The sequence below is a fragment of the Bombus impatiens genome, unplaced genomic scaffold (assembly GCF_000188095.3).
Source record: "Bombus impatiens unplaced genomic scaffold, BIMP_2.2 scf_0442, whole genome shotgun sequence".
Classification (NCBI taxonomy): Eukaryota; Metazoa; Arthropoda; class Insecta; order Hymenoptera; family Apidae; genus Bombus; species Bombus impatiens.
Window position 1 is genome coordinate 597,051 of NT_176861.1, and position 17,198 is coordinate 614,248.

The window sequence follows — 17,198 nt, forward strand, 5'->3', positions numbered from 1 at the left end:
TGTCTACTTTCACAGATATACAAACAAACAAAAACGAAACATTTACAGAAATAACGGAGAACTACAGCCTTCCCAAAACGACCCGACATACCTATATGAAAACCTATAGCACGATACGGAAAACAATTTTAGTCCCTGCAGCCAAATCCATATTCAACGTAAAACAATTCCATAAACGAACAAACTTTCCGTACATTTTCCATCTGCGGTTTTCGTCCGAAAAATTGGAAAGTTCATGAATGAAACAAAGGTTCGCCTGAACGACCCTAACGCTCGCGTAATATCTGGCACCCTGCGCGCGAGTTAAATATACACGCGCGTGTCACAGGCTCAAGAATGTCACACGCTCAGAAGCAGTAATAGGGTAGACGAAACACCCTGCATGCCACAGCTATCGAAACAATAACCACATAGTAACGGAATAGCCGCCTCTGATATACACCCGACGATAACCCCTCGAGAGGGACTCCCCAGTATAAAAACCCTCCAAAATAAGCTCGTCCCAGCCTGTTCGTAGTCGTTCGCGGTTCATCAATTTCGCATGAATCATAATCTTCAGGACGGCGGAGAGTTCTTTTGTTTCCTAGAACAACGGAACTTTCTCACGCTCTCACCCCTTCACCCTTTCCATTTTCCCCTTTTACGTTAATCCTTTTTTCTCTCCTTTTTGTTTGGTTTTCGACGGGAGCGCAGGAAAAGCATCGCCACATCTCTGACAGCCGATGCAAATATCCAATGAGAAGCTTTTGTCGCATTCTCCGCCGCCACTCTCGCGACCACCAGGATGAAATCCATCAATCTCCGAACGGTTCAGATCGACTTTTGTCATTTTTCTCTTTTCCACTTGCCAGGCGACGCCTCGTGTTGTCCGCGAAATTGATTTTTCGCCTGACTCGTGCTACCGGATTTCGCGGCCCACGTTTACCACCGGTTTAAAGCGTGCCTCAGAGCGACTTGAAATTAGTTCATGTCGTTGCCAAGTTTGCAGTGTATATTTACAAAGTTCGGCGAATTACTTAGATAATGGTGGGAGAGAAATATTTCTTTAAGCTTTTACTTTAATTCCAAGGATATTGATGTATAATAATCTCTGAGACTATAGTTACGACATAAATAAATTGGGTAATTAAAAAGAAATTTCAAGTTTCAGAATCTTGAAAATTAAAATATCTTTCGGTATATTTTACTATCTTCCAATGTTTGAAAAGGAAACATTGCTGTTTTATCAAACGTTACTTTCTTTATAAAACTATCGATCTTAAAATCCACGAATTTACTTACAAAGATTCTACGTAATTAAGTCACCAAGTCTCATTTGAACTATGGAATTATTGCGATGCTATATATCGAGAGTACTTCTTTCGATACAGCGGGCGTTAATTGGTCCATAAGTCATAACTAATTGCAAAATCTAGAGATAAAATCATATGAAAGAGGAAGTGGCAAATTTCAAAGAACTGTGTTGTGATTCTTCTTTCTTCTTAGACGAAATTAGGATTAGAATTACTAAAATCTGCTTCGTTATTGATCGCGACTTCTATTCTGTTCAAAAATTACCCGCCACCTGTTATAGAAGGTAGTCGCGCCGGAAATCCGGTAAATTACACAATAATAACTAGCCGCGAACAAATTATCAACTCGTGCAACGAACGTTACGTGGTCATGTCAAAAGTTGTAATTTACTTGCTGTATAACTAGTACGAGTTCTAATTGAGCTCGGTGCATTGCCGTGCGACAATTAATTATTGGGTCATGGTGGTATAACTAGTTCTCTGTCGAAGTGTACAAGTGATAGAAGCGCAGCTAATCGTGGCCTTATCGACGACAAAGCAATGTTCACTCGATGGGCAAGTATTTGCTATTTCTTCGATAATTTTTCTTCTATTGTTGTTATATTACAGATACCGAGAATAATCTTATTTAATCAAACGAAATTTTACTCTCGAATTTCTTCGATAAGAATTTTTATTTTTATTGAAAGAGGTATGAAATATCTGATTTGACGAGTTGTTTATAATGTGTTTATAATGTAGCAGAGATATATTTGTTTGTTTATATATGTTTATGTTATATATATGTTTGTCTTCGAATCTATCGAACTATGAGATTGATAAAAAAAAGTTAGACTTGCACACAAACAACATGATTTGCCTAAACACTGTGGAAAAATATATTCATTGACAGGAGATTAATATTAATTTTTTCGAATTTTGTTTTAAACATCGAATATCTATAAAATTTCATAACCGTGAACAAAGTTGGTGCGGAATTTACTTTCACTGTTTTAAATGTATCAGTTCTGACAAAGTGAGAGATACAAATATTCGATGATAATTATAAAAATGTCAAAATCGTAAACGCAGGACACGATGCGACATGAAAAAGGAGCTTTTCCTTTGTTTACGAGATTCGCTGCTGCGTTTGAAAAATGGAAACGAAAGATAGGTGCAAAGCGAGATAGGAGCGCAGTGTACTTTATGAAAATAGAGTCCCGACGTCGGGTCGCGTCGTTATTCTGTTAGTTGCAAGTATCGATACCCGTTCGAAACGCAATGTTTTCATAAAATACTGGACTCGATTTTCCTCACTGATATTTATGTATCTACGTATCGTATTAGATATCGACATTTCATGTACGTAGCAAAAATATTGCGAGTGAAGGAAACGAATATCCCCTATCACACGATGTAACGGTTACATTAAATTTCATTGATAATCCTGAACATGACGCGTGTAAATAAAATGAAAACTGAAAACGGTAGTCGAGTCCACTTTTCCGGCATTACAGCAATATTTGAAAAGATACTACGATCAGAAATGGTAGGATACACCTTATTTATAATATAATACAATAAAACCACAATTATCAGAACGTTGATTGATAGAACAATCAGTTATGAGAACATCGATTAACAAAAAATTTGACGATAGTCATTTGTTCCATTTGGACTTGTCTTGGCCATAAAACTAACGAAATTATTATCACTGCCAGATTCACCATTATTACTAGATTCACCTAACAGCGAGTCTCGCATAAATCTTCAAATCACCAAGACCCTAAAAATCAGATGACACGAAAGTCTCTTTGATTCTGAAATTGCCAAGGTTGTAAGATACACGTTGCGCATAATGTCAAAGTTCTGTCGGTCCTGGGATCGCTGAAATCCCAAGATCTCATTGGACTTTATGATTTTTTGACTCTGTTATTATCAAAATCTCACAGCCCATCTGGAGCCGGATTTTTTAATTTTACCGATGCAAAATATTCAGAACATTTTCCAAATAAAGTCTCTCATTGGCATATTTATATAACATCCCTTACCGACTTTATCTTTATTAATGAAAAATAGCGCACACACACACGATGATGTGGGTTTTTAGCGCAGCTCCTTTTCATTTTAACCATCCTTTAGCTGCTGATTCTGCATAAAACTGAATGTTGAAATTGCTCAGTTCGCTACAGCAATGTAAATGAACCTAGAAAGTAATTACATGAGAAGTTTGCAAGATAAACTACTCTTGATTATTTTCCAGTATATTTTTCCAGTTTCTATACAACGTTTCCCATCGACAGAATATGAGAAATATTATTGCAGCTTTATGATTGAATTGGATTGTATTGAAAAGAACTTGGTATACCAATAAAGTCACCGAATGAAATATTAAATTACAACAATGAAAAATTCGTGTAAATCCGGAGATTTTTATTTCTTTCTGGACTGCACAGTAGGATGTTTCACGTTATAATTCGACTACGTGAAGAGCCACAGAGAGACAAGAACTCGCAGCAATATCGTAAATATTTCGCTGGTTAACTTTTCCAATATATACAACAATATTACTGCTAATATTGTTTTCGATCTCAAACAAAAACATATAACTCAATTATTGAACATTCCACAGAGAATAAAATCTATGTTTAATAAGATTTTTATCGTAGGAATTTCACCATCAAAGCCAAAAAAAAAAATAAAAACAGTGATTTATTTGTTGTATTAAATACAAATGTAATAGGAACCAAACAAAAGAAACAAGATATTGTTCAGAGAATTAATGAAAGAGTGATAAGAAAAATAAAATCATACGTAAAACATACATATCCTAGTCCAAATCATAAACGATTAGTGTCTTTTTCGATTACATTTTCTTATTTTAGTGAACACTAAAAGGACTAACATGTATATATACCATTATATAGTGAACTGAAAATTATAGTAGTATAAATTAAGATCATAAGAATTTGAATTTACTGAGGTATTTAAATTCTTACAAGCCCCTTTTATTTTATAACGAATTAAGTTATAATCTTATTATGTATAATAATTTGAAACGTCTTATAATAATAAACTCTAAATAATATTTTCTGAAGAATAACAGTGAACAGAATTACATGGATATAATCCTCAGCTAACCATATTATATTAAAAAGTATTAAAACAAGGACATAAAAACTTATTTGAAACAACTATTTCGGAATATCTTCAAATTGCTATATGTAAATTTGATAAGAAATCCATTATCATCCACAGCTGGAAATGTAATCTTTGATGGATTCGTGAATGTATGGAAACTAATGCACATTTACCACTACATAGGGCACTTCGTGTTGGGCAACTGACCGCGTTTTCCGATGTAAATGGGTTAAATCAGCGAAAATGCGTTAGTGAACTGTCGGATAATGGAACTATTGTGTCGATCGAATGAAACTTTTCTTCCGTAGAAAGATCAGCCAGCCGGTAATTTCCCTTTAATCTATTCTGACCGATTGCTCGAACTCGGCATTCATACCACTTGGTCCATCGTACTTTTTCAACTAATTATCCGTCAATTGTAATGATCTTTAATGAACGAGTTCTTGACTGATGAATCTTCAAGTTTCTTCGAAAAATCGATCGTGTCCCTCGTAAAACGTTATACATATTCTGTGTTGTCATATAATGTGTTATAAAATTATACGTAATTCCAATCGTTTTATGTCCTCAAGGTGAATATAACAATGAAAGTGACGCGGAGAACGATCTTCTAATTGCTCTGAGCAGTGTATTATAAATGTAACTGTCTTTATAAAAAGTAGTCCATACTAGTTGTTAAGAAAGTAGTTCTCTCTCTTAATTGTTAAAAATATAAAAAATGTACACGACATGCAAATCAAATTACGTTGAGTTAATAACGTTAAAACATTGCTTAAACTCCGTACGTATTTGAAAGAATTACTTGTTGAATATTCACCGCGAACCAATTTCCTAAATTTAAAAAGTCCCAGGAGAGAAACGAGTTTTCCATTTTTCTAAAATTATGATGTACTTTCAATGGTATAGCATTATCGATAATATAATAAAATTGTAATATTTTTTCGATAAAATCGTATAGAATGTAATTTGCAGAGAAAATTAACAATCAATATCGTCGATTCGTATTGTGCGTATAATATTATAATATTACTTTTATACGTGCTGAAACGAATAGATGTTTCAGCGAGAACATAAAATTTTACCCTGGTAATACTATACACTTTTCTATACGGTATGCAATAAAAATTCAATTTTCATTTCGTTTGGTTTCACATTTCTTTTGTTTTTTCGCGGCCGGCTACGGTATTAAATTTAGATTTGTTCACTGCTGTAACAGAGTACGCGATGGCATGAAAAGCAGCTCGTGAAATTCGTTCGGGCGAAAGTTTCGGTAGGGCGACTGTTAAATTAAACATCAGGAAGTTCGGAGTACCGGTTGGCTGCCTGTTTAGTGCTACATCGAAAGACGAAGTTTGTACGACTTTAAAGAGTGGCTTTTCTTCCCACGTAAATCCAAAAATCGAACTTCAATGGACATTTATCAAATTGCGAAGAACACGACAAACAAAATGCTTTACGTACTATAAATTTATGTATGGCAATAAAGATCTGCATACACTTTGTACGTAAATTCTCGTCCACAAATGTTAACACACCTAGAGCAAATGAAATAAACTTGAAATATCATTAGGAGCAATTAAAAGTTTTATGATTACTATTTCGCGATTTATGAAGAATCCATATATAACAGCATGTTGTAATAAGAATTTCATCAATTATAAAATTAAATTCTTTCCCCGAAAATTTGTATTGCCTTGTACAAGCATTTACTCGGTATATTAAAATTACGAAACCACGAAATTAAACATATTTTTAACATAAAAAAAACGAAGGATACATTTCTGATTTCAGCACGAACGTTGCAAGTGCTCGAGCGATTTTCGCATATAACGAATTGCATTTATCCGCAAATAATCTAAAGTTCTAATCTAATCTAAAGTCATCAGACTTTATTACCAGTTACGATCAGTGCGGTAATAAGCGTTTGAAACGTTTAGCAATTCAAACGAAACTTCCTTAACGTATCGAGCATTCGTATCGAAGTAACTCCGTGGAAAAGCGAGACAGCCAGCTTACAGTCGATGAAAATTTTTCAGCAGATACCGAGAGTATTTTCGAGCGGAACTGACTTTCTTTCGAACTGCCGTTAATTTCTGCAACATGGACCTGTCTTTATGTTCTCCAATTAGAAACCGATGCTAATTGAACCAGGTTCGAATAAATACACGAACGACGTTTATGATCCATTCACGAAATCGAAATTGTTCCGCAAGCTGTGCCGGCGCAAGGAGCAAGAAAACGCGCATAATCTCGAAAGAAAATTTATCACGGTCCAGGGTGGCCACTCATAAATTCCGCCGATAAGAAACACGGCACGTTAGCAAAATTTAATTCCGCGACCGCTTCCAGTCTCGCGTTTCACGCGACACCCGACCGACAAAAAGAAAAAAGGAAGGATAAGAAAAGAGGAACGTCATTTAGAATATATCGTTCGTACGCGATAACCCGATGATCGTGGTTATCTGTCGTGGTGCTGGTTTTAGCCGGAGATTTATTGTTGGGCCAGCCAATAAAAAAGAGTATGCTAATGCGGTAATTATGCTAATAATAAACGTTACACGACATTACGCGTTTAACACCCTCGCTAGTCCGAGGCCTGGTAGACCGTGGTGATTTAACGTAACAACACGACCGCGTAAATTTAGCAATTTGCATGGTGCCGCGTTATTTCTCGACTGTCTTCCTGTTAGTGGGAGTTATGTCGCCGCTTTTAATCCAATCCGTCTGAAAATCGTTTTGCGTGCGATGGAAAAATAGGCCAAGCTAATGCAACCCGGCCAGAAGCCGCGTTAATGGATAAAAAGATAAAGGGCCGATCTATAATGAGCATTTATATGCATGTCGTGTCGAATATTAAGCTAACGTTAACATGTAACTATATTGACCATTTGGAACAGTGTCTCTCACACAGAAATTTGGGAAAACCAGGCTTTTGTGGCCGTGGGTGATGCTTCTGTTATCGCAATTGTTTAGAAACGTTTCACTAAAAAAAGAAAAAAACTACCCCCTTTATGTGCATCGAAATATATTATATATAAACGATAAAAAATTACAACGTTACGAATTACAAAATACAGATACGTACAGCTGTATTTCTGTCCCATTGTTTATTCTCAAAAAAAAGTCAGCATCAATTTTACGAAGAAAATCCGTATATTCCTGATAATCGTAAAAACAATAGTCTGAAATCCGTCGTTTTGACGAGTTTGATAATTCTACAACTAATCGGTGTTTAAGAAGTCGTAAATCAATTTTGAAAAAAATGTTAATTCTTAAAAAGTGTAATAATTCTAAAGCCTGTAGTATAAAAAATCCGTTGTTTCTGTATAATTCTATTGTTTCCCATCTCGTTAACTTGATCCCAAGAGCTTGCAAACGCGATGGCAAAAAGTTAAATGTGCCGAAGAATTTGAGAAGCACTGGCACGGGTTAACGTCACGTTTCAAGCATCGACGTCGCAATCGTAACGTCGCGCCGCTTCATCGGCACAATCGCGCCGGTAATGACAATAATTGTAAAGCGATTTAAGCGCGCCACGGTTGCGGGCATTATCCGGCCCGTTATCATTACACCGGCCATAAGTTACGCCGCGAAATCTAATTAGAAGCGTGTACGGGAGCGTAGATCGCGCGCGTAATCATCGACTATCGGTATAGCTCTATGGGGATATTATAATCAACGATCGATGATTCACGGAATCACACGACTTTTTACACACTGTAGTGTGATTGTAGTTCAACAGGTAATGCCATAAGGGTGTAGAATTAGTTTCTCATGATTCTGGTTAACTGGTCATAAAATTATTATTTTGATTATAGGCGTCATTTCTAAGAATATATCGTTCATTATTTGAAATAATAAATTATTATGCATTATAACGATATAGACGTCATTATACATTATAATATACATTGACGTAAGCATATTCCTAAATAGAACAATTTTTTAAAAATGTTTCAATACATTTATTATGTTGACTATATGAATTTAATTATATTATACCATATATGTATATACTTATGAATTTTTCTCTTTATTTTAATCCCAAGTTTGACATCGTAAAAAGCAATATTCGATTATCTCCTTCAATTCTCTTACATAAAAATAGGTGCTCTACAAACGACGTCGATGTGCTCCTCGAGGAAACAACCATTTAAAACGTACAAGAGTACTAGTTAGTCGCGTATGTTATACAATTTCATCAGCATATATCCAAAGAGCAGCCATAATTTTCCGCGCGAAAAATCTAGCGACAGCGTCCAGTCGTTGGGCGAAGCACCCTCGTGTTACTCGTTTTTCCTCTCGTCGGCAACGGAAGCAAAACAAAACGAAAAACAGGCAAGAGAGAGAGAGAGAGAGAGAGAGAGAGAAGAAAAAACGAGGAAGAACGAAAAAATGAAAGCAAAAAGCTGGCGGAGTAGCAGAAGAAAGGAAAAAATATAGGTGGGAACTGCGACGACATTGCGTCCAACGGCACAGAAAACGTTTTCCCCGGTGATTTAGAATCATAATCCAGGTGCGCGCGTCCCGGAAACTTGGTTTCTCCTGTCGCGGACGCATCTCTCGAATCAAACAAGGGGATCGATAAAAATCTGTTCCCTGGCAGAAAAGTAGGTGAATGTTACGCATTATGCGGTGTTGCAATTCCATCGATAGCGTGCACATATACACGCAATATCTTTGGTATGTAAGTGTACGTAAGTTTCTTCCTCGCTAACCTGCACCAGTACATCGCAGGCTTGAAGATGCGGAAAAACGTAGGAACCGCGTCACTTCGAAAACCGCTGTCTGCCGATTCATCCACGCTCTGCGACAGCCTTACAGTTTTAAATACAGTTTCACAAATATTTTCATATACAGTTTCATTCCATACTCGGCTTTCTTTTGTCGTTCAAATAACAGCTACAGAGATTTTCATTTTAACGAACGTTTTGTATTCTTTATATAATTACAATAAAAACATCCATCACGGGGTGTTCAGAACTTTAAAGTCTATGCAAGAGAAATCTTGTTTCGCTGACATTTAAAGGAATCTCTTTATCGCGATTTATATAAAGTAACGAAGGATAACAAGTGGCCGGGTACCAGCGATGTATGGTACGGAGGATGTAGCGTATATTAAGTTACTTTGACTGAAATTGCACTTAGCGGTAGAATTTATTAGATTGCGATAAGGTTAGATGAACGTGTAACGAGCAGTTGAGAGAACGAAACGCGGGGGAGATTGTATTATGTGGTTACAAATTATAATGGTTCCAGTGAATTTGTATACGAAATAATACGGAATAAAATGCGTTTAACATTTTATCATTTAACTCCGTTTACCGTAATAATTATTTATAATGAACGTTTCGAGCGAACGTGAAAACAAGTACTTCTGAAATTTCGCTTATCTCCGAGTAATTTACTTTACATGGTGTTCTTCGTGCGGATTATCTTTTCATTTAAATACGAGCAATTAAATACTGCTACAGACGAAAACTAAATTGCAGTAGATAGAATGCTTTAAAAGGTATATGAAACACTGAGAAACGCTTGCTTATTTTTGACAGAATATAATTTAATTATAGAGTTGCGAGTAACAATTATATAATTAGAGCGTGTACCATATCATTACTATGATACGACGAAATTGATTTTGTTATAGACACGCGATGAAACATTGGTCTCTGTAAGACTAAAACAAATTGAGGCATACTTTTCGGATATAATTTATAATAAAATATTTTGTAAAAGATGACATTCTATAAGAAGATAACGGATACTACTTTTGGCCATTAATTTTTCTTTCGTGTTATGCTAAAAAAAAAACAATTACTTCCAGTAATCTTTTCGTTTTCTACTAAAGAATTTTGTTCGTTATTAGAAATTAAATTTTCTTCGATTTTTTACAGCTATTCATTGAGAATGATTGCAAAACAGATATTTAGTACACAATAGACAATAACAATTTGAGCCAAAATCACAGTTCTAGAATCTTGGTTCCTTCAAGTTTGGATACTTCATCTGCTTCCAAATATCAAAGTGATCGATATCGGGAACGCCATGCGAATGCAGATATGCAAATGTGCCATGGAGTCACGGGATTTTACGTTCATCGCGTCGATCGGTTCGATGAATTCCTATTTTCGTTTTATCGCGAACATGTCTTTTGATTTATATGCTGCTGTCGCTGTGAGAACGCGCGGCTGTGATTTAAAGCAACGATCGTCGCAAAATTCTACATTTTCAAGCTCCTCTTGACGGAATTCAGTGAATTTCAGTAGGGAATTACTGCTCAGACGAAGGCTCGCAAAAAAGATTTTATTCCAAAAGATTTGATACGCTTTGGCTGACTACGTTATAAACGATCTACTTGTTCTATTATTCTGAATTTATATGCGTACAACGAATTTCTCCTGTTTGAAATAAAAGTTGTAATTATTAACAATCTCTGTTGCCGCATTTAGATGACAGAAATATGTGTTGGCTAAGGGCATGTCACCCTACGAACGTAAAATTCTTTGAACATGTGAATATCCTTTGAAGGTATGTATAATTTTACGTTTGTATTGATCGAAGCGTTTTAATATCGAAATTAACTAACGTTGGTTTATTAATTCTGGTTTCTTGCTTATTTATTAGATTTGACTTTCATGCGGTGGAATCTTCTAAAATATTTGATATTTTTAAACTAAAATCTGAGAAAGATATGATATAAATATAATATAAAGATATAAAGATATGATATATGAAATGATATAAATTACTGAACTATAATTTATAATTTATGATAAACGATATAATAATTGCTTTTCGCGCTTTGTTGAGTATTAAGTTGGTCGTAAAGATATTCTTTAATAATCCTAATACGATAAATTATGAAATTTCACAAACGTTTCCGTTTGAGGCTATGAAGTTACCATATTTATTATTACTCTTTACAACGCTCAGGTATTAATTCTTTTAGACATCAGTTTCTACGTTGAGAACAACTATTTAATAATTAACGGTAATTTTCTATAGCGACAGGTACTTTATTTAGATGTAGTAATCATTTGCGTCCTTAATTGCGTACTTATTATCTCAGTTAATTGTCCTTAATACGCTGCAAATAATTTTCAAAGCAGTTTATCATTACTCACTTACGCAATTACTATCTCTCACAAGAATACTAAATATACTTGTATTTGACAAAAGTCACGATGATTTACTATAACCTAAATCCCAAGTTAAAAGACAGAAGACCCGTAAAGGAAGAAATATTTATATCTCAGAAATAATCCAACTGAATGAAGATTTAGCTGATCTTTGCGATGAATAAGTTAAGGGTCATCAGTGACCTGAATGGAAGACTTCAAAACTGACTAACACAGATATCCATTCCACATATGAGTAGAGCTTGCTATCTGTTATACCTGAGTTGAGCGAGCATCTTATCAAAGTTACCATTGGAACGTTCCCGAGCAAACCGAAACTGTCAGAGAGTCGGCACTTTAACGAGCCAATAGCGTGGCGAAGCGTCGCTGTAATCAACCAAGACTGACACGCCGAGATGCCGACATAGTGCTCGCGTTCCACGAGCATCGTGGATTAGAAGATTGGATGTTCGTTCAAGCCTGCTCGTAATAAATTTCCTGTTTACCAAGAGATAAGGAACACGCAATGAGGCCCCCACCCTTTAAATTAGACAGGTAACATTGCCCTCCCAAGTGGCTTCCTCTAAGCGTCAGAGACACGGGTGAAACCAAGGCCTGATTTACGCGCGTGATAAACCTAACTGCCAAATTGTTTTATGAATTACTTTATCTGCCACTCCTGCTACTTATCCGGGCGCCCTCTGTTGCTCGATACTCGTTTAATCTTAATTGACCCGGCCGAACAACTACCGAGCCACTTTGTCCCCCTTTCTCTCTTCCACCGTGTTCCTTCTTCTTGAAAACAGTCGTAAAAGGATCGCTGCGAACCTAATTTAACTCGCTTCGAAGGAAGGAAGTCGTCTATAAGGACGCTACCACGGTTAATCGGTAGAAAAGAATAAAATAAAAGGACAGACGTCTGTTGATAAATATGGAATAATTGCGAAGTGGTATAAGGAACAACGTAAATTAAAGGAGAATTGCACAGAGGGCCAGGAATAATTGCGTCGATGTTTGTGAGAGATAAAAGAACATAGAACTTCGACTTCTAGAACGGTGTTTCAGTTTTCTAATACGGTAAAAGTGTCCGTTCATAGCTCTTTCCTTTCTCTACGATGCTATTGTACTTTGTACCTGTATATCTATGCACCAAGTACACAGCATAGCAAACTAGACACAGCACACTAGATTTTCAGTTTTTGGAAACAATTCACTGATTCTCGTACAAACTTGCTACGATGTATTCTCTTATTCGGCACACAACGATAATAATAAACAAGGTTCTTCTGAGAGATTTCATTTTCATAAAAGTACTACGTTCATTAGTAGGAATCGACGTAATATCGTTGCGCTTAACAAGCGTACTTTTATTTCGATCATCGAGCTAAACGTTAGAAAATCACTTGCAACACAGTTTCTACTGATTTCCCGGAATCGAATCAGACTACAGTTTTCCCCTTCAAAAAGAAACAGCTTACGGAGACGAAGAAGAATCATCCCTCCCGTGCGAGCAGTATCTCCGGATAGCACGAGTTTCAGTTTCTTGTGGAAGGTCTCTCGAGGACTCCCGGAGGACTCGTTCGGTATACAATGCACTCGACAAGTCCCGCGGTAATCGAAGACGAGAGGCGACTTTGGTTCGTTATCGGAGCCGGGAAAAGAGCGAGAAGGGCACAAGTGGACTGCGTTCCGTTCCGAGCAGCCAGCTGACGCGGAATTGGTCTTCTCGCGGTGTTGTTCGCCCGAAGCGAAGGTTTACGAAGCACTCGAGCCGGCCTGCGCCGCGGCGAACCACTCGAAACACGATCAAAGGGTGCATTCATAATCTGCTACGCGTCGCGGTTTTGCAGACGAATCCGTGCGCAGATGCTTTTGTAAACAGTCTACGTTAACAGCGCAATTTCGCGTGTGGACGTCCATTGTCGGAGCTATCTGACTATATTTATCACTTATTATGGAGTATTATGGAGTTTTTATCACTCAGTTACGACGTACTTGGTGGAAACTATATAGCGAAGTTCATGTAATAGGCGCAAATAATAGATGTAAATAGATTCTCTCTTTTATTAGGTCGTCCGAAAAGTTTCTTTCGTTTTATAGGGAAATAATGGATACACAACATTTTTCGTTTTATATTATTTTATCAAATTACGTATGATCCATTTTGTATTATCAAGATAAAGATTACAACGTTCGACAGATTAGGTTTCATGTTTGTATAAAGACGTGTCTGTAAAAGAAAGACACTTTTCGGACAACCTAATACGTATGATTTTTCGTTGGTACAAATTCACGTTGAAGTATGTGGATTCAACGAGTATTAACAATGATAGAAACAAGTGATCAGAAACATTTTGGATAATATAAGGACTATAATTGATCCTTGTTATAGGACATATGCTTACCTTAATGGAAAACTGAACCTCTACTTGATTCTAGAATTAAATACGCATTTTCTTAGAAAACTAAATTAGTCTGCTTTCCTTTGCTTTCGTTAGTAATTAATTTCCCCAACGACTAACTTTATCGTTCACGCGTACACATATGCGTTAAAGTGTAATTACCAAATGCAAATGCAAAAATGAATTGAATTTTAACATCAAGGAAACTGTCTCTGAGTCTAAATTCGAGCTAATACTACAGCTTACTCCTCAAACCACGACACGTATTACGCGAAAATGCGCGTCTTTCGACAGAATGTTCTAAGGCGAGAAGAGGAAAACGAGAGAAAGCGATGTTGTCGCTCGCTTGGGGCTCGGTTTCGCGAATCCGTTGATGTTAGCTCGTTAAGTGTTAGTTGCATTACCCAGGTATTATCTTATCACTGTTTACGGATGCGTCGCAGACCTACCATGTTCTCGTGTTTAGCGAGAAATGTCGAGACCTGGTCGCGTCTGAGATTCAGCTTGCTATAATGAATTGTTAGATCGTCAAAATGTTCGTCTCTTAGTTCACTAGCTCCTCTTACAAAGAAATCATTGATGATACAAACATGTGCATATTGATTCATCTTCTATGTGAACAATGTCTAACAATTTCAAATATCTCAAATAATTCAAATGTTAAAATAACTCGTGTCTTTGTTTCATGGGGCAAATCATTACGGAAAAATAGAACACAAAACTTTCTCGGTACATCTAATTTAACAAAAAGAGAAAAAAAAGAGAAGAAAAAGAAAGCTTCAGTCTGATCAAAGGTAAGATACGGCGGGCTTAGAAGAATTCGTAAAAAATCTGATTTTTTGCATCGTAAATATTTATGGTTGTAGTCGACTCGAATTCCCGCGAAAAGTATAGCCTGGATGATACACGGAGGAACCTTCATACGCTATTAGAAGCCTAAGCCTCGCTGTGCACAAAAACACGTTGCAGGTCTATCGACAAATTGTCAGTATACTCACCTCGTAGTATATAATTTTGATAATTCTGGTCGGCCTCGCTGCCAACCTTGATGAGGCAAGCAAGCCCATCATTTTGTACAAACTCGTGCACCAGGTCCTTGTCCTCCTGCAAAACCAAAGTTTATGGTAAATAGCATTCGACCAGCCGAATAGATGTCCGTTATACCTCTGATCATCGCTTATCTCTAATTTATTCAACCTGAAACGAAGCACCTAATCGATGGCTCGGCGTCTCTGGATTTATGGTCCATCTTTTGGGAAATGTTCGAACGTTTCACGGCTTGATTTATGATACATCGCGGATAAGGATAATCCTTCAGATAGCATCGTATTTAACGACCAACATTTTCGATACAAGTTTCAATGACTTTATTCGCGAAAAGTGTAAAATGAATCCTGTTCAATAACATCTTCGTTGAAAGAAAAAACTGAAATGAGAAACGAGTTTATTCAAAACAATTCCATTAGCTAGAAGAGTAAAGTTCTTCAAATATTACGAAATTTGTCATTAACATTGGAATTATCGGTCATTATGTATTCCTAAATATATTATGCGTAGTTAAACAGAATTCAAACAATATGGTGAAAATATAGAAATACATGTAATTATGCTTCGATCTTAATAAAAGTAAGCATTAACATTGTCAAAAACACTTGCCTGTTTTTACTCGTTGTAAAAATGAAAAATTCAATGCCAGTCATTTCCATCGATTTTGCGATTCTAATATTAAATTAATGATTATTTATGCCATTTTCTTGTGATAAGTAACCATAAGTACGAGTAATTTGTTTTCGGAAAGATGCACACTGATATTTCCACTCTCTTTAACTTTAATCTCCAAAAATGCTGTTTCACAATTTCAAACATTCCACGTTCAATTACCGAATACGTACATATATACACCATCATTTATAATTATTCGACCGATTTTTAAAGACGAATAACGTTGCTCGAATAATTTAAATTTCAACCAGCTACAATTTTTACCTCACGAAACATTGTTCATTGTTCCAATGAAGAATCATATGGGTTAACAACGATAAGGAACTCTTATTTAATTTTTACAGTAGAAACGAGCCAAAGCACAAAGATTGTACCTATCGTACGAATGAACGTGAACGATACTATATATACAGGGTGGTTGGTAACTGGCGGTACAAGCGGAAAGGGGGTGATTCTACGCGAAAAAAGAAGTCGAAAATATAGAATAAAAATTTGTCGTTTGAGGCTTTGTTTTTGAGAAAATTGACTTTGAATTTTCGCTCGGTACGCGTGCACTTTATCGCGTCTCGTTATAACGGATCTCACTGTAGATCGTTGTCTCGATGGAAAATTAAAAAAAAAAAGTTTTATTCTATATTTTCGACTTCTTTTTTCGCGTAGAATCACCCCCTTTCCGCTTGTACCGCCAGTTACCAACCACCCTGTATATATAGTATCGTTCACGTTCATTCGTACGATAGGTACAATCTTTGTGCTTTGGCTCGTTTCTACTGTAAAAATTAAATAAGAGTTCCTTATCGTTGTTAACCCATATGATTCTTCATTGGAACAATGAACAATGTTTCGTGAGGTAAAAATTGTAGCTGGTTGAAATTTAAATTATTCGAGCAACGTTATTCGTCTTTAAAAATCGGTCGAATAATTATAAATGATGGTGTATATATGTACGTATTCGGTAATTGAACGTGGAATGTTTGAAATTGTGAAACAGCATTTTTGGAGATTAAAGTTAAAGAGAGTGGAAATATCAGTGTGCATCTTTCCGAAAACAAATTACTCGTACTTATGGTTACTTATCACAAGAAAATGGCATAAATAATCATTAATTTAATATTAGAATCGCAAAATCGATGGAAATGACTGGCATTGAATTTTTCATTTTTACAACGAGTAAAAACAGGCAAGTGTTTTTGACAATGTTAATGCTTACTTTTATTAAGATCGAAGCATAATTACATGTATTTCTATATTTTCACCATATTGTTTGAATTCTGTTTAACTACGCATAATATATTTAGGAATACATAATGACCGATAATTCCAATGTTAATGACAAATTTCGTAATATTTGAAGAACTTTACTCTTCTAGCTAATGGAATTGTTTTGAATAAACTCGTTTCTCATTTCAGTTTTTTCTTTCAACGAAGATGTTATTGAACAGGATTCATTTTACACTTTTCGCGAATAAAGTCATTGAAACTTGTATCGAAAATGTTGGTCGTTAAATACGATGCTATCTGAAGGATTATCCTTATCCGCGATG

At 36.0% G+C, this 17,198-nt stretch overlaps 1 protein-coding gene and 1 long non-coding RNA gene across 5 annotated transcripts in view; one reads left to right on the plus strand and one right to left on the minus strand.

The window, feature by feature from the left end:
* Positions 1-17,198, minus strand: part of LOC100740589 (FH1/FH2 domain-containing protein 3) — a 246,234-nt gene that overhangs the window by 51,578 nt on the left and 177,458 nt on the right. For all 4 annotated transcript variants that reach the window (XM_024368443.2, XM_024368444.2, XM_024368445.2 and 1 more), the window contains one exon: positions 14,931-15,036. In XM_024368443.2, coding sequence (XP_024224211.1) covers positions 14,931-15,036 — 106 coding nt within the window. The remainder of the gene's footprint in view (positions 1-14,930; positions 15,037-17,198) is intronic.
* On the plus strand, positions 13,943-15,578 carry LOC117151797. Its single transcript, XR_004461922.1, has 2 exons — positions 13,943-14,726; positions 14,799-15,578. It is a non-coding gene; the product is annotated as an uncharacterized LOC117151797 (long non-coding RNA).